The 16550-nt window shown below is 56.3% G+C and overlaps 10 protein-coding genes across 10 annotated transcripts; 4 read left to right on the top strand and 6 right to left on the bottom strand.

Moving 5' to 3' along the window:
• Positions 1-1281: 1281 nt before the first annotated feature.
• On the bottom strand, positions 1282-2561 carry PHYSODRAFT_248584 (hypothetical protein; the record flags this gene model as incomplete). Its single annotated transcript, XM_009541153.1, has 4 exons — positions 1282-1362; positions 1440-1577; positions 1611-1722; positions 2197-2561. 4 exons carry the CDS (start codon positions 2559-2561, stop codon positions 1282-1284), a joined length of 696 nt encoding a protein of 231 aa, XP_009539448.1.
• A 398-nt stretch (positions 2562-2959) lies between these two features.
• On the top strand, positions 2960-5191 carry PHYSODRAFT_534729 (hypothetical protein; the record flags this gene model as incomplete). The annotated part of the gene is made up of 3 exons (XM_009541152.1): positions 2960-3961; positions 4091-4270; positions 4541-5191. 3 exons carry the CDS (start codon positions 2960-2962, stop codon positions 5189-5191), a joined length of 1833 nt encoding a protein of 610 aa, XP_009539447.1.
• Positions 5192-5802: 611 nt separating this feature from the next.
• On the bottom strand, positions 5803-7227 carry PHYSODRAFT_534693 (hypothetical protein; the record flags this gene model as incomplete). The annotated part of the gene is made up of 2 exons (XM_009541151.1): positions 5803-6913; positions 6977-7227. 2 exons carry the CDS (start codon positions 7225-7227, stop codon positions 5803-5805), a joined length of 1362 nt encoding a protein of 453 aa, XP_009539446.1.
• A 1176-nt stretch (positions 7228-8403) lies between these two features.
• On the top strand, positions 8404-8833 carry PHYSODRAFT_534674 (hypothetical protein; the record flags this gene model as incomplete). The annotated part of the gene is made up of 2 exons (XM_009541150.1): positions 8404-8586; positions 8714-8833. 2 exons carry the CDS (start codon positions 8404-8406, stop codon positions 8831-8833), a joined length of 303 nt encoding a protein of 100 aa, XP_009539445.1.
• Positions 8834-9513: 680 nt separating this feature from the next.
• PHYSODRAFT_457987 (hypothetical protein) lies at positions 9514-10293 on the top strand (the record flags this gene model as incomplete). The annotated part of the gene is made up of 1 exon (XM_009541149.1): positions 9514-10293. A coding segment is annotated over one exon (780 nt), but the record flags the coding sequence as incomplete, so codon positions are not given.
• Positions 10294-10488: 195 nt separating this feature from the next.
• Positions 10489-12519, bottom strand: PHYSODRAFT_566581 (hypothetical protein; the record flags this gene model as incomplete). The annotated part of the gene is made up of 7 exons (XM_009541148.1): positions 10489-10793; positions 11266-11351; positions 11444-11555; positions 11641-11861; positions 11950-12099; positions 12178-12305; positions 12373-12519. The coding sequence occupies 7 exons, from the start codon at positions 12517-12519 to the stop codon at positions 10489-10491; spliced, it is 1149 nt and encodes a 382-aa protein (XP_009539443.1).
• A 133-nt stretch (positions 12520-12652) lies between these two features.
• PHYSODRAFT_348647 (hypothetical protein) lies at positions 12653-13115 on the bottom strand. Its single transcript, XM_009541147.1, has one exon. It carries the CDS (start codon positions 13071-13073, stop codon positions 12759-12761), a length of 315 nt encoding a protein of 104 aa, XP_009539442.1. The 5' UTR covers positions 13074-13115; the 3' UTR covers positions 12653-12758.
• A 355-nt stretch (positions 13116-13470) lies between these two features.
• On the bottom strand, positions 13471-14037 carry PHYSODRAFT_320193 (hypothetical protein; the record flags this gene model as incomplete). Its single annotated transcript, XM_009541146.1, has 1 exon — positions 13471-14037. The coding sequence occupies one exon, from the start codon at positions 14035-14037 to the stop codon at positions 13471-13473; it is 567 nt and encodes a 188-aa protein (XP_009539441.1).
• Positions 14038-14306: 269 nt separating this feature from the next.
• Positions 14307-15246, top strand: PHYSODRAFT_348645 (hypothetical protein; the record flags this gene model as incomplete). The annotated part of the gene is made up of 5 exons (XM_009541145.1): positions 14307-14333; positions 14419-14554; positions 14640-14751; positions 14844-14929; positions 15023-15246. The coding sequence occupies 5 exons, from the start codon at positions 14307-14309 to the stop codon at positions 15196-15198; spliced, it is 537 nt and encodes a 178-aa protein (XP_009539440.1). The 3' UTR covers positions 15199-15246.
• A 147-nt stretch (positions 15247-15393) lies between these two features.
• Positions 15394-15860, bottom strand: PHYSODRAFT_342663 (hypothetical protein; the record flags this gene model as incomplete). The annotated part of the gene is made up of 2 exons (XM_009541144.1): positions 15394-15623; positions 15854-15860. The coding sequence occupies 2 exons, from the start codon at positions 15858-15860 to the stop codon at positions 15394-15396; spliced, it is 237 nt and encodes a 78-aa protein (XP_009539439.1).
• Between the last annotated feature and the right edge of the window lie 690 nt (positions 15861-16550).

Below are 16550 nucleotides of genomic sequence, written 5' to 3'. Positions count from 1 at the left end.
GGCGTCGAAGCTGCAACCGTTCGTAGTGTTGTTGTTGCTGCTGCTGACGATGCTGACGACTGCACTGGCTTTGGCTGGAGGGCGGACGCCTTTGATCCTGGAGTTGTCGCCGAGGATGTCGTCGACGGTTTTGACTGGAGTGTAGGGGCCGAAGAAGCAGCGGCCGTCGCCGTCGACCGCTTTGATTGTTTCCACTGGAGTGTAGGGGTTGGAGACGTCCGGGATGTTGCTGGCGTTGTCGACGATGCCACCACTGGTTTTGACTGGAGGGTGGGGCCCGCAATTGTCCGTGATGTTGCTGTCGTCGCTGAGGTCGCCGCCGCAGATTTCGCCACGAGTGTCTGCTTCGTCTGGAGTGGAGTACTCAAGTTCTGGGACCCTCGTGGTTGCGATGGTGCAGCAGCCACTGGCGCTGCTTGCGGCGGATTCGAACGTCGCAGAGACCCAGTAGAAGCAGGTACTCCCGCTGTTGCTTTTGAGGTTGAAACTTGCGTTGTTGGAGCCTCAGTCGACTGTGAGGCAGTTTGGTGTGAAGACGCTGGAAGAGGCGTATTCCTTCCCTGTGACGTGTTGGGCATGGAGCGATTGAACGGTAACTCTGGGGCTGCTTGAGTCCGGGTCCCGCCTTCCACATCCACCCGTGCTCGCTTGTTGTCACGAACTTCGTGCGATGCCTGAAGCAGCTCATTGCGACTGGTATCTTCCGCGTGCCTCTTCGCGTTCAGTAGCAATCTCTCTCGTGCCGGCTTCAAGACACACAACGAAATCTTCGCTCGAGTTTCAAAACTTTGTCGGGGGTACTGAGCACCTTGAGCTCGGGCGGCTTGGTTCTGCGTAGTTGCTGGGTCTGGAGACCTGTTGGCCCTAAGATAAGCAAACGCCATCCGAAATCTGCGCTCTCTGGCCGGATTGTTGCGCAGCGAATCCTTTGTTTCGTTGTAGTCCTTTAGCCACGTCCAGAAGCGATGGTCGTACAAACCCATCGATTCTCCCGGATGGAGAGGGACCGGAATTGCTGGAAGGCCGTTTCCTTCAGCAACGTTGGGCGCAGGGGGATTCCTCGCAACTTCCTTCTGGAAGACATCCAACGAGAGAATTCGCCTCTCCAGCAGTTGCCTGCGAGTCTTGTTGTCCAAGAATCGAGGGCTCTCTGGTGGAGCGAGCGATGGTGGTGGTGACATCGATCTACCCCGCTGCTCGGGTGAGTACGACCGCCGTCCTGGATAGGATCGATCAGTTGACACTGAACTCCGCGCATATTCTCGTTGCTGCGGCTTCGCTTCAGTATACGAAGCTGTCATTGGCGGTCGACTCCTCTCCGAGCTCCTTCGAATGATTCGAGACGGTGACCTTGACCTTGACCTAGAACGAGATCGAGAACGCGAACGCATATGCGCAGGAGATCGGGATCTGGGCCTTGAGCGAGGTGGCTCTCCCACATCCGACGTCCCCGCCCGCGTGTACGCAAACGAGTGCCACAACGATCGCTCTCGTGCCGGATTATCACGCAGCGATGCCAGCGACACGTTGCGCATTTCGAGCCACCGCTCGAACTTTTGGGTGTACTGCGCCATCGACTCTCCGGGCCATAGAATAACCGGAATCCGGACCATCGTCTCATGCGGACGCTTGAGATCGTCTTCGCGGATGAATCCGTGTCGAAGCTTGTACATCTCGTCTCGGAATGCATCCACTGAGATCACGCGTCTGGCGAGCAGCTCTCTGCGGAGATTGTCTGTGTTCGACCCCCGGCGTAAAGTGAACGACTGTTGAGGCGAGGGTGACCGGCGCACTTGGGGTGGCGACCTGTCAACTGGTGGAGGCGATGCAGCCCTGTACCGGGGCGACCTGGATGGCGAGCTTCTCCAGCGCTGCACATCACCGGCAGGTTGCTGCTGCACTCCACGAGGCGACGGGTCCCGAGTGTATTGACGCTGAGTGGGTGCAGCGCTCTGCGGGGGTTGATGCCAATTGCCATGTGCTTGGGGTCGTTCCCGGGAGTAGCTTCGATCACGATACTGCCTCTCCCCTACTTGTCTGGCCACATAAGGGCGTCCGTTGTCCGTCGGTGCACGATTGTCGTAGCTCGAGTGTACTCTGGGGTCCTCGCGATACACCCGCTGCTGCTGCTGCGGAGGCACCACACCAATGCGTCTCGGCAGTTGCAAGGACGGAGATCGGGATCGAGAGCGTGACCGAGAGCGCGAGGGAGCACGGGGCCCCCGCTGTTGTAGTTGCTGCTGTTGCTGTTGTGGCTGCCTTGACTCGCCTGGCCTCGCCACCCGCGTCTGCGCGAACTGCATGCGGCAGTTGCGCTCGGCCACGGGGTCCTCGCGCATGGACGCCAGCGACAGTCGGCGCGACGCCAGCCAGCGGCCGAACTCGCGCTCGTACTGCGCCAGACTCTCGCCCGGCCAGAGCGGCACGGGGATCTCCCGCGGCTGGCGGCTCCTCGACTCGCGCAGCTCCTGCCAGTACGCGTCCACGGACAGCACGCGCGTGGCCAGCAGCTCTCGGTGCGTCATGGGCACGTCCCTCGGCGACACCCGCCGGCCGTCCATACTTGGTTTACGCTATGTATTGAGCTCCTGCTCCTGGATTCTCTTTGATTTGTCTGAGACCAGTTTTTTTCTAGGTTTTCAGGGTATAGAAAAGAGAAGAGAAAAAAGTGTACGGCGAACGATTTTGTCCATCAAATAATTGTCCTTGATTGATTGCAGCATTTTCCTTATACCTTTTACAACGTTTTTGTAAGTGAAGAAAGCTTAATTTGATGCAATCATTCCAAGGTATTAGGAGTCATCAAAAATTATTCGTTTCAGCGTGTGCATTCGCTGATACGCAAATCGTCCGAGTCTCCCGAAAGTGCATGGCGACCGAGGAGGCGGTCTCGAATCCGAGCGCCGCGGCGGCGCCCAAGCCCATGCAGGAGCTCTTCCCCGTGCGCCACGTGCTGGGCATGCTGCAGCGCAACGAGCGCCTGGGCGACAAGCCCCCGCCGCCGCCCATCGCGCCGGCCCAGCAGCCCAAAGAACTCCAGGAGAACGTGGATTCCAACAAGACCCCCGACACCCGCGAGGAGGTTGTGGCCGGGTCCCCTCCCTCGCAGCAGGACGAGGCCAGCCAGGAGTCCTCCGACCCCGGCAAGGGGGAGGCGCCTGGCACGCTGCTGCTCTGCTTCAAGTGCGGCAAGGGCTTCGTGTCCGCCACGAGTCTCCGAACGCACCTGGCCACCGAGTACCCCTGCAACCAAGGACTCACCATCTCGCTGCCCCAGGGGGAGGGCAAAATGGAGTCCAAGACGTGCTTCAAGTGCGGCAAGACCTTCGCGAGCTGGCAGGGGCTAAGGGGCCACCTCAACCGGATCAAGCCCTGCGACCAGGAGAAATCGGCACCCACGACGATTCGGCGACGCCCTGCTGCGTCCAGGACGTGCACCAAGTGCGGCAAGACGTTCTCGAGTGCACAGAGCCTGAGGATCCATATGAACAGAGTCAAGCCGTGCGACCAAGACAAACTCAGCGTGTCGACCCCGACGACGCCACCGGCCAGTACGCCACCGAGTACACCGCTCATGATTAACGAGGAGGAGCTCAAAAAGGAAGCGGAAAGAAAGGCGAGGGCGAGGTACCAGGCGCGTAAAGCCTATCTGAAGAAACGTGGACGACTTGGTGAACTGGGCGATCCCCCCACCCTGTTTTACATATCGAGAAGAAACGGACACGGAGCGGGGAATGAAAATGGTTCGAAACCTGATCTGAAGAGAACTGCCCCGGAGGAATCCTCACAAGAGAGTGACAAGGTGGAGGGCTCAAGTGATGAAAACAAACGGCCACGTGTGGAGGAGACAGAGTCCCAGGAGAATGTTTCCACCGACTCACCTTCTGACGTATCTGGATTGATTCAGCCCAATATCTCCACTCCTTCACAGTCAGAGCCCGGAAAGACAACCCAGCCTGGTGTTCCAATGCTTGCACAGCCAGTGATTCATCCGGCACCGCTGCCTAATCCTCCTCGGCCAGCGCATTCAGTGTTCGGTAAGACGTCGCAGCCCACTACCCCTACGTCTGCCAAGTCAGTGATCCGCAAGACGGCACCCCCTAGTGATGGAAGTTTCGTGCATCGTTCAAGCAAAGGGCACGGTGGTGATCTCCTTGCGGGAGGATGCAGTTGCCCCCCGTGTGTTCGAAGGTGGGCAAGGAAGCTAATGAACCGCATGCAGCAGCTTGAGGACGAAGTGCTGACGTTGCGTCAAAGAAAAGCTGTCGGGGTTGAGAATGGATCTGGTCACGAGACCAGTGCTGACATACCCACGGCTGGATTACGGACTAACGAATCGACGCAACGTCAATCTGCGGCAATACTCCTCTCTTCGCCTGCGAATACTGGTGCTTCCTCAAACAGCAATATTGGTGTCGCCGGTGTGCCCCAGGCGAAACCAGCAGAAATTTTCAGAGCACTTGCCAACTCGAGCAGCGCGTCAACGTATTCGCAGCGAACAGAGAGTGTGGCGAGGCAGGACTCGAATGTGTTAGCTGAGGCAGCTCAATCCTTACAAAATGGTGGTCGTGCCGAGCAATCGCAGCAGCACGCAAACCCGGCTGCATCTTTCCTGTTGGGACTGGGCTCTGACAAGAGAAGTCTCGTGGATGCCTACAGCCACATGAACGACCAGATCTTGCTGAACGAAAGAACGGTCGAAGACTCCACCGGACACGTCCAGATCCTAATGAGTATTGATCAAGGCGCTGCGATGGATTTCCGTAAGCAGATCGCTGAGCTTCGCATGTCTATTAGTGCTGAGAAGAGCAAACGTGACATCACGGTTGCGACTCTGATTGCCCACGAATGGAAGCCTCGAGTCGACGAGTTCAAAGAGCTGCTGGAACGCTCCGAAGCGCAAGATTCACCTACTGAAGAGCAATCGCTTCACGCCAAATGGTCCGACATCGCGAATCAAGTGTCCTTGAAAGACAAAGCTATCTCTGACTTGGAGAAGCGAGTGGACTCTCTCGGAGAATCTGGCGGAAGCAGTCGCTCCCGATACGCGGAGATGGGCGAGCTGTCCAGCAAAATGGCGGCCGAGTACGCTGCCAAGATGTCCCTCGAGAGTGAGCGTGAAAGCGTATATCTTGGTCTCGTGAATTCCAGCACTCGCATTCGCGCACTAGTGAGGAAGGCGTTGGTGTGATACCCGAAATGCATTTTTCGTCCAGAAGTTGAGTAAGGACTTTTCCGTCCGTAGTACTACTACTACTAACATTTCATCCATGGTAACGAAGCCACAGCGTACTATTCGAAAGCAAACCCTGCCGTAGTTTATTGGTGGTAACGTGATTCCAGTGCAAGTCAAACAATGATGTTGGTGTCCACCATACTTCAAGTACATGTAGTAGTAATTAAAGATTGATGTACCTAACCTTCTGCACTGATAAAGCTCGCGTTTGATGCCGAAGAGAGGACAAGACATTATTGTTGCGAACCCAGGGTCGTTTATAGCTAAACAATGACTTTTACATCCCCTTATCGCTTTTGATGGTAACGTATCATTCCCACAGTAATTGCTCCGTTCTGATGAGCTTAGGATCCACGCAACAGGTTCTTGCTCGCTTTGCCCCAATAAATAAATAAATGACGCTAGTGGTGGTGTGCGGCAAGAAGATAGTGCGCATGCCGAGAGTTTCTGACCTTCCTGTCGCGCGCGTGGCCTGAATGGCCGAGTCGCTCCTTCCTCCGAGCGGCGTTGTGCTGGATTTGCAGCAGGTTTCTGCTGGTTGTCTTGATAATATGTCGCCACACACTCTACGAGAAGTACTTCTGCTTGATGTACGGATAGTAGACAATGATAGCCACGAGAAACACAGACATTCGATCAAGAATGCCACACGTCCGACTCCCCTCTGGAAAATAAAACGCCGACGTAGTCACCTTGGCCATCTGCCGAACGTGAGCCATCCACAGTCGACACCATTGCCCCAACGCGATGGCACAAAACAGCACGATCACTTCTGCAGCATTAAAATCCGATCCTCCCGAGCCCAGGCGCACAGCCATAATCATAATTGCACCACATGCCAGCGAGATGGCCAGCGCTTCCACGTCCTTTGTGGTGGCTTCCGATTTCAAAAGAGGATGTCGACACCACTTGAAAACCTGTGGCCAGTTGAGCTGCAACTCCTTGGCGAGACTGTCCCCCACGTCAGCTGACAACACCACGAGCACGAAAAGCGCGAGCTGGTTCCTAAACGACTGGTTCATCGTCTGGTCGATCAAGTCCGCGAAGGCGATGAGCGGCGACACGATACACACGAGGCCGAGGACGTCACACAGGACGAGCAACAGGCTCTGCATGACGACCTTGCTCGTCACGACCCGGAACACGATGATGATGATAGCGCCGGCCAAGATGATAAACAGCGGGTCCACCTGCGCGTCCGAGGCGATGACGTCCACCTGGAGCTTCAAGTACGCGTTCATGCTGGCCACCAGCACGCACGCCTGGTACACGATGAGCACGACGGCGTCCGCTCCGGAGGGGGCGAGCGAGCTGCAGAAAATAGACACGAAGGCGGCCTCCACGGACGCCCCAACCATCATGCGCCAGCCCGAGGCCGGGTTGCTGCCGTCGAACACGGAGCTCTCTACTGCGTAGGCCAGCGCCACGCTCACGACGGCGCCCAGTGTGGCCAGCAAGAAGGCGGCGACGTACCATCGCCCGCAGCATATCCTGTCGGCCAGCGGCGCGATGGCGAAGCTCTTGGCGCGCATGGCCTCGTTCAGCAGGCTCTCCCTGGGGTCCTCTCTCCGGAGGGGCTGGTCCTCCAGCGCGCGCAGTCTGCGCGCGTCCTCCTCCGCCTGCTGCGCCTGTGTCTGTACTGTCTGAGTCTGTGTCTGTAGTCCTGCGTCCTGTTGTCTGCTGACGGTCGGAACCGTTGTTGTCGCTGTCGCTGTCGTTGTGGTCGTAGGGTTCGTGGACGCGTCCTCGTGCAGATTCACGGCCAGCAGCAGCCGCTGGCGGATGCGGAAGGCCAGCCAGCTCCACTCGACGGCGCCCACGGCCAGCAGGAGCTGGCCCAGGAAGAGCAGCAGGTAGGCGTCCCCCACCTCCACGAGCGCCACGACGGACCCGGGCAGCAGCACGAACGTCAGCACCGAGAAGAGCGTCGGGAGCGCGTGCGCCGAGCACGCGGCGTGGCACGGCGGCGGCCGCTCCGACAGCTCCGACATGAATAATTACTGGGGGAATAACGACTGGGGCTCAGTATGGGGGACTTTTGTTTTATGCGTGCATAGGGCTGGGGAGCAGCCGATTTTGGACCACTCAGCAGGCGCGATACATGGACGTTCACGCTCATTGGACGAAAACAAGGATGGGCGAGTGGACGCCTGACTGGCTTGTTCCCATCTGGCCGGCTCTGGCCCCTTAATCTCGCTGCCCTTGCAATCAAGTGCGAACAAGAGCGGTGAAGCGCCTGGAAGCGGAGCGTTAACGGTGCAACCACCTGCTGCTGCTGCTGCTAGCCGAGCGAGCGCTATGTCGATGCTCGGCGCCCTCCAGCAATGTTCCGAGTGTCGCTCGCTGCAACTCCGTCCGACTCGCGCTCGTCGTGCGAAAAAAGCGGCGGGTCTGTCGGCATTGCTGCACTCGACCTCAAGCTATCGACAGTTTGTACCCCCGCGCGCCTTGAAGCCAGGCTTGATGGCTGGGGAAGTCGCACCGCAATGCGGTCGTTGAAGCAGACGGGTGTGGTGCTGGCTGTGCTGGCGTCGAACTTGACAGCAGACAGCGAGCCGAGCTCGCCGGGGTTCACCGCGTTTACGAGCTGCATGCGAAACTCTGTACCACTCCAGCTCGATTTGCGACCCATTTTTGCAGAGTGCCCATTTTTTCTCGTCGACGCATTGCCTTTTGAAGGACTGAGCTTCGAGCTTTGAACCCTTGCCGATGCACCATGGTTTTTGCGTACATTTACAGTAGTAAAGATGGATTATAGGAATCCACGCGAGGAAGGTCGCTAATGGCAGAGATATTTCGGTATGCGAAGACTCACAACCACGTTGTTGTTTGTGTAAGCTAACCGCATTCACCCGTGCGATTATGGTTCGCAACGCATAAGCTCAACAGAATTCTGCCCGAATAAGGAACGGGTGTACAACTAATAGCCTCACATATTTAATATTTTCCAGTCGATGTGGCGATAGGGGGATGTGCAAGGTACTGCAAGGTACTGAGGTACTAAGGTGAAAAATCCAGTGCCAATCATCAGCTCTCCACCCTCGTTTGAAAAATGGTGCGCATTTAGCGATCTTACTAGACTTCAAACTACATGTACCGTAGTGGTAGACTCGCACTTTTGCTTTTGCACCTCACCCCGCAAGCCCACCTCCTCCCCCACTCCACCCATGAAGTCCACACCGTCCAAGCGTCTCCGCCTCACTTGGTCTGAGAAAGTGGGCATCCTCGACAAGGCAGCCCGCACACCTGCTCTCTCCTACAGGGGCCTGGCTGAGTGGGCTGTGACGGAGTTCAGCCTCCCGGCCGCACCAGGCAAGATAACGATATGCCGCATAATCAAGTCAAGTGCAGTCCTGCTGGGGCGGCCGCTGGAGAAGGACCAAGGAATCATTCGTTGTACTAAGCGACACATTCTATCCCGCATCATCTCTAGACCGGCTTGGTGAAGGGCTAGATAATCCTTACGAGGTCGACCAGTTGACAGCGCTGTTGTGGTGCGAGGATGCCTGGTCAAAGATTTGTGCTTCGACCATACGCCACTGTTGGAATCCTTCCGGACTTGTAGGTAAAGCTGCTCTTCAGTTCATTTTGAAATAACTAAATCAGTACATTGGAAAAGTATACTCAACTTAACATCAATTTATATATTCTGCGTCTTTATATATATCAGGCGTTCCTTACTCGGGCAGATTACTGTACTAGAGTACTGTACTACAGAATGAATCTTCGAGCGGAGGACATCTGGGCAAGCGAATCACGAGGACAGGGCGGACAGGGTTACGGAAAGCATGGGATTGGATGGACACGCTGTCTGTTGCCTGCACCGTGCAGGCTGCACGCATGGCTTCTCCAGACTTGGGAGTGAAGAAAGCTCGAGTGTTAAAGCCAAAAACATGGTCCATGATGGCGAAGGCTAGCGAAGATGGTCAAGGTCCCCTGTAGAAGTCGGCGAGGGTCGATTCAGAAGGTTCCCATTTCGTTAAAATGGGCTCCTTCTGTCTGGTCGATTGGTGGGATTCGTAATCCGAAGTGCTGAAATTGGGTAGGTGTCGTGTGCACTTGGAATCTGTATGGTGTCTTTTGCATCATTTTTAATCGAGGAGGGTGCAGAGACCGGGCAGAGATTAAAACGACAACTGTGCCCAGTCCACTGCCAGTCTTGTGCCTGCCGCGCGCCGCGTTCATCATACAGGCAATTGTCAAAGGCTCCCCCTCCCTCGCAACGTGAGGGCGGCTAGCTCGATACGAAGCTCGCCGCCCAGTCCGAGCGGCGGCGCATGGATCCGTCGGTCACAAGCTACAGCTCGCACTCGCTCCGCGCGCAGCCCCAGGAGCCGCTGCCGTCCAAGACCATAATCTCGGCCAAGGGGAGATTCTTCGTGCTCCTCGTCACCCTCGCAGCGTCGGCGCTGCTCCTCTCCTTCATCTTCTACTCCATCCTCGTGGGCCACTCGCGCTGGTCCGTGTACCTACTGCAGGTCTGCCAGGGCGTCGCTCTGCTGGAGAAAAGCTGGTGGCACTACCGCATCCGAGAGCGCTTCCTGGCCCCGTTAGAGACCGCGGTCGCAGCCGCTTTTGGCGCTGGGGACCTGGAGCGACCCCGTCCTGACCGAGCCCAGTATGAGCGCGAACTTCTCGAGAGAATGGAGCCCAAGTCGTACGCGATATCGAGACTCACAGACAGGTGGATGAAGGACGTCCGCGGCGCTGAGACCACCGTGGCCTTGGTCGCGGCATCGGCGGCGGCCGGCGTGAGCTCCATCGTCGCCGTGTACGTGGAGAGCGCAGTGGTCGTGTGTGCCGCTGTGGGAACGTTTGTCGCGGTGGCCGCCGCCTGCTTCGCTCCGACACTAAGCGACGGCTTTGCCATCTTCATCCACGAGGGAACTTTAACAGTCACGGCCATGAGCGCTATGATCGCGCATTACACGGAAACGAACACGGGCATGGCGATCCTGGACTACCTGTTTGTGGCGCTGTCCGGCTGGGTCATCATCGTGATCTCCCGCATCATAGCGACCAAGAAGGTGCTCGATTGTTTCCTTATGGCCACACTCGACACGGTCGCGATGCTCCACGTCACGGTCATCATAGTGGAAGTTGTGGACTTTGTGGAGCACCCTCTGGCTAGCAACCTCCCTCGCGAGTTCGCCGCCTTCTTCGTTACAGTGGCGTCGGCCGAACTGGGCCACTTCCTCTTCGATGCGGTGACGACCCAGCGGAGAGTCCGGTGTCTCCGGCGCTGGAGATTCCTAGGAGTAGCCGACTTCCTTACGTCGGTTCTGTTCGGCGCCGCTGGCATGCTGGCCTGGATGCTGTGGATCGCGCCCACCAGTATGAACACATGGAACATCATCACGCTTGTCGGCGCGGCGGCGCTGTCGCAGTTGGGGCGCTCGTTCATGACGCTGATCCACGAGACGGCCATGGCGCCGCCGTGGAACCGCACCACCTTCACGATCTGGAACAACGGCATCATGGAGCTGATGAACCCGTTCCTCGTCGGGTGGATCGTGTTCCACCCGTACGCCAAGACGATATTGGAGAATGCAGGTGGCTATTAAGTTAGGAGAATAGGGGGCTGGGGCTACGCTGCGCGCAAGCAGCGGGTCAAGCGGTGGAGTATTTATTGAGGGCGAAGACTGCGGGGAAGATTATTAAGCTAAGCGCCGAGCGGCGAACGATATGAATATAATGGTCTCGAAGACGGTTCAACAGGTTTGACTGTGCTATTGCTTGTTGGCATTTAAGGCAAGATCATCACTTCATCGACTCCGCCACGGTGGTCCAGCCTCCTGCGCTGCTGTTGTTGTCCTGTGTCTCTACTGGTGAATCTGCGTTGTTCTTGGGCTCAGCAGACTTATCGCCGCTGCTGCTCGCCTGCTGTTTCTCCGCTTGCTCCTTCGCTCGCAACTTCTCCGCCGCATTGAAAACGCCTGCAGCACGTAGCCACAACGTTTCGTTATTCTCTTTGCCACGATACCATCGATAGTATCACAGTGGTCCCAGTTTACCGCACGAACACGTACCGTTGGTCTGCTTCTTGCAGTTAAAGCACCGCGACGTTTTCTTGAAGTGCTTTAGCGCGCACGCTTCACAGAAGAAGTGGCCGCAGCTGTATGAAGCGCACACAATTGGTAAATGACAGCGTTAGGTCGTTAGTCGGCGATGTGCCTATCAACTCTCGTTATACAGCAGTACACGTACATCGTCTCCACTGCGTTGTGGAAGGGAGAACGGCAGATTGTGCACGCAAACTGCTCTTCCTTGTCGCTCTTAGCGGCCTTCTTGTCTTCGTCGTCGCTCTCCTCGTCGGGGTCTGCCCAAAAGCGACATACACGTATACAAAGTTTTTGTCAAACCTAACGGTCGTAATGGCAAACACAGCAAAATGTTGTACGCACCACGGCCCTCTAGAAGGCGCTTCTGCCGCTTCTTCTCCTTCTCCGCGTATTCCTTCTCAATCTGCCACCCACTCTTGTAGTCGCCGCGGTCGTGGAGAAACTTGCAACTGTCGCCATAGCCGCAGAACCCTGTCTCCTTGTAATCTTTGCAAACGTCGGGCTGGTAGTCGAAGCGGCAGATAGCGCGCGCCCACGTTTGCGCTCGGATAGGACCCTGCGTGCTGTAGAGATCGGATCAACAGTATTAGCTTAGTAAAGGAGGCACCATAAAGGAGAGCCGCACAGAGTGTATCCGTCAGAAAAGCGTACCCTGTGTACTTGTTCATGCCAATCTGCGACTCCTTCTTGGTGATGTAGCTCTTGTAGGCGGCCTGACCACGGTACACCTTGCCGCTATCCGCATCGGCAGTGCCATCCTGATTCGCCTTGATGCTGCGTTCCATCACAGCACGCGCATCACTGCAATTCACAATAAAGAAGCAGCAAATGCGTAAGCCCCCATCGACATTCACCTCCAGTTCTCTCGCTCTAGCTCACCGGTCCTTCTCCGTGTCGATCTGCGTCTCGTAAGTGGCGTCGCCTGCATACTGCTGCGGGACGATCTCGCGCTCCGACTCGATCTGCCGCGTCTGGACCACGTTCTTGATTCGCTTCACTCCTCCAGTCTAATCAGCAGCATTGCAGCAATGAGAGGGTGGAGGCGATAGTAACCGAGTCTTTACTGCACTGTACCGAGAACGTGTTGATGGCGCGACGGTCAGAGGCCACGGGGACAACGGGCACGTCCTCTTCCGCATTGGACCCGCTCGGACGCTGCTCGTCTTCGTCTTCGGCGACGCGGCGGCGCTTGTTCTTCTTGGGCTTGGCGCTGCGGAACATGGTCTCTGGTCGTGTAGTGGCTGTGGCAATTAGACCGATCGCTTTAGACGGGATTTGGGTAGGCGTACGTAAGCAGTATTGCGTACGTAAGATTGGAAGGGATGCATGCAACCAAGGGGAGAAGAAGAAGGCACAAAGAGAATAAAGCTCTGTCGTTTATTAGGCTGCAACGACTACGCTAATGCACTGAGGTCGAGACGGCGCTCGATCTGCTCGGTCATCATCTACATCCTGGCGGTTCACAGGGCATGGTTCTGCTCGAGCAGGGGCTCGAGGTTGCCGGCCTTGTGCAGCTTCTGCACGTCCGAGTTGCCGCCGATGGACTTGCCGCCCACGAACACGTTGGGCACGGTGCTCTGGCCCGTGATCTGCTCGAGCGCGTCCTGCTGCTCGCTGCCGCCGGCGATCTGGTCCAGCTCCACGACGTCGAACTTGGCGCCCAGCTGCGTCAGCAGCGTCTTGGTCTTGGTGCAGTACGGACAGTAGCTCTTGCTGTACACCACCACGGGGGAGGCGGCGATCTTGGCCTCAACGGTCTCCTTGGCGCTCACCATTCTGCTCTTGTAGTTGTTGTCTGTCGGACTTGTGGGCTTGGAAGCTAATCTGAAAGTGAGCTTTTGGGAGGCGATGGCTGCCGTCCTGCCCGACCAATCATAGCGTCCCATATTCGTGACACGTCATTGGAGGGAAATGGATTGCATCAGCCTCGCCAAGGTCGGACTTGGGCATCGCCGCCCAGGACGACAAATGCGTCCGCTTCATAGCGAGAAGCATCGAGGACGTTCTGGAATGCGCCAGCGTGAGATGCAGCGACGCGTGCTGGTTGCTTGTGTACTGTATCGCGGTGGCGAGGCACATGGTGGCAAAAAGAGTGAATTTGAGTTTGTTTTGCTTGCTGTCGACTAGCGATTCGCAGGTGGTTCAGTCGGTTGACACGTGAGCTCGCGTCACTCACTGCGTGTGCGGGTGGGTCAGATTGAAGTTCGCCGTGGACGGCGCCATGCCGAAGCCGTCGGGCACTCTCCGCTCGGGGAAGTGGTGGCGCAGCAGCACCTTCGACAGCGCGTTGTGGTGGATGCAGTGGTGCACGGCGAAGGCCAGCTCGCGGCTGAAGGTGGACTCAAAGTCGAACTCGCGCCCGTCCGCCGACAGCATGAACGCGGCGTGCACCGGACGCGCCAGGTCGCTCTGTGGCACGGCGCGCAGCGTCTTCTCCAGCTGCTCGATCAGCGCGATGGCGGCGTGGCGGTCCTTCTCCACGGGCGTGTGACGGTCGCGGATGTCGTAGCGCACCATGTTCTCGGCGCTGCCGCCTTGCTGCTCGGCGGCCAAGAGCTCGAGCGGCTTGCGCAGGTGGTCGAGCGAGTGGCGCGTGTGCTGCCCGACGGAGCCCTCGACCAGCGGGCTGTGGAATGTGTACACGTCGTCGTCCAGGCTGCGTAGGAAGGCCTTGTGCTGCTCCAGGATGGCCAGCACGCACACGGGCGCGCCCGAGCTGCCTGCAGCCATGGAGCTCATGCGAGCTAGCCCCTGGCGCTGCGCCCGCAGCGCGGAGGCGAAGCGGCAGCGCAGCATTGGCTCAACGGGATGAAATGGAGATCTGATGATTTTGATCAACGGAAAAGAGACCTTTGGCCGCGTCTATGTGTTGGGTCCCAAATGCAACATACTGAAAGCAATATATATTTAACCTGGTTTTTTGCATGACAAATTGTGAGTTGAAGTGCTAGGATTATCTGCGCTACAGGAACCATACCAGCGGTACATTCTCGAGCGGAGCTGAAAGGATGGGAGTCCACGATAAAACACACGAGGTAGAGCCAACAGCAATTGATAAGGAGGGCGATTCAAGGCCACGGAGTCGATATCAGCAACAATACACTGCATTCACGACCACAGGGAACAGGATCCTGTGGATACGGCGACTTCTACAAGAATCTCCACGACCGCGGCGATTACAAGAGTGGGTGGCAGATTGAGAAGGAATACGCGGAGAAGGAGAAGAAGCGGCAGAAGCGCCTTCTAGAGGGCCGTGGTGCGTACAACATTTTGCTGTGTTTGCCATTACGACCGTTAGGTTTGACAAAAACTTTGTATACGTGTATGTCGCTTTTGGGCAGACCCCGACGAGGAGAGCGACGACGAAGACAAGAAGGCCGCTAAGAGCGACAAGGAAGAGCAGTTTGCGTGCACAATCTGCCGTTCTCCCTTCCACAACGCAGTGGAGACGATGTACGTGTACTGCTGTATAACGAGAGTTGATAGGCACATCGCCGACTAACGACCTAACGCTGTCATTTACCAATTGTGTGCGCTTCATACAGCTGCGGCCACTTCTTCTGTGAAGCGTGCGCGCTAAAGCACTTCAAGAAAACGTCGCGGTGCTTTAACTGCAAGAAGCAGACCAACGGTACGTGTTCGTGCGGTAAACTGGGACCACTGTGATACTATCGATGGTATCGTGGCAAAGAGAATAACGAAACGTTGTGGCTACGTGCTGCAGGCGTTTTCAATGCGGCGGAGAAGTTGCGAGCGAAGGAGCAAGCGGAGAAACAGCAGGCGAGCAGCAGCGGCGATAAGTCTGCTGAGCCCAAGAACAACGCAGATTCACCAGTAGAGACACAGGACAACAACAGCAGCGCAGGAGGCTGGACCACCGTGGCGGAGTCGATGAAGTGATGATCTTGCCTTAAATGCCAACAAGCAATAGCACAGTCAAACCTGTTGAACCGTCTTCGAGACCATTATATTCATATCGTTCGCCGCTCGGCGCTTAGCTTAATAATCTTCCCGCAGTCTTCGCCCTCAATAAATACTCCACCGCTTGACCCGCTGCTTGCGCGCAGCGTAGCCCCAGCCCCCTATTCTCCTAACTTAATAGCCACCTGCATTCTCCAATATCGTCTTGGCGTACGGGTGGAACACGATCCACCCGACGAGGAACGGGTTCATCAGCTCCATGATGCCGTTGTTCCAGATCGTGAAGGTGGTGCGGTTCCACGGCGGCGCCATGGCCGTCTCGTGGATCAGCGTCATGAACGAGCGCCCCAACTGCGACAGCGCCGCCGCGCCGACAAGCGTGATGATCAGGGTTTGGTAGTAGTCTCCAGAATAGTAGCGTTAGTAGGCATATTATGACTACTACTATTACTACTACTATAGCTTTGGGATTGGAGCCATTAGTAGTACTTTTTATTTAGTAGCCAAACGAAACATGGATAGTAGTGCTATTATCACTACTAATGTACCCATTCCTCAACCGACGGCAGATCGCAGGAGTGAGTGGCCACGCACCTGTCAGGATCCCTCATTAGGCTTCCAACTTCACGCAAACGTGCCATGAAGTGCGCGAAGAGTGATTTCCACCAAAAGTGCCATTTCCGTGCTGTGTATGCGGCCGACAGGTGCATCATTTGTGTGTGTGACAAATGCAAGCTAACGTTATCTCAAAGGTAACGCTGCTGTTCGTGGTCGCCTTTGTAGCTTCAATTGTACTAAGCAGATCGCCATACTGATTTTGCGGCCGCACTCGTGTTACCAGGGACTTTAATGCGGAGATGCCGACTCCCAGGAGCCTACACTCAACTGTACATCTGAGAATCGTCCTTACTCTCAAGTATTCTCCTGACTTCTGAGTAAGAGTAACATGCTTCAACTTTCGAGTACACTATTTCTTTTGAAGTTAGTTTGCTGTATAAACTAGAAGCTAGATACATCAACGTAAGGTGCTGGTTGTTGCACTGTCACAAGCGAAGTGAATAGCATATTAGTGGGTCTCAGTTCTGGCAGCAGCAAGATAGCGCTCGCCGAAAACCCTCCAAATTTCTCCCAATCAGAGACGGAACGAACTGAGACCCCCTTTGCAGTTCGGCAGCAGCAAGATGCCTCATGCGTGGTCTTCTTGCTCATTTAGCCTATTGCTCAACTACATAGTGCTCTCATACATATATACATGTTATAGGTGCCCAGCAGCGTGCTGCGGCAAGTTGTCACATGCTTTCGATGCGAGGACTCACTGCTACGGGGTCGGT

The sequence above is a fragment of the Phytophthora sojae genome (genome assembly GCF_000149755.1).
Source record: "Phytophthora sojae unplaced genomic scaffold PHYSOscaffold_19, whole genome shotgun sequence".
Classification (NCBI taxonomy): Eukaryota; Oomycota; class Peronosporomycetes; order Peronosporales; family Peronosporaceae; genus Phytophthora; species Phytophthora sojae.
Note: the sequence above shows the minus strand (reverse complement) of the source record. Positions and strands in the feature narration are given on the sequence as shown.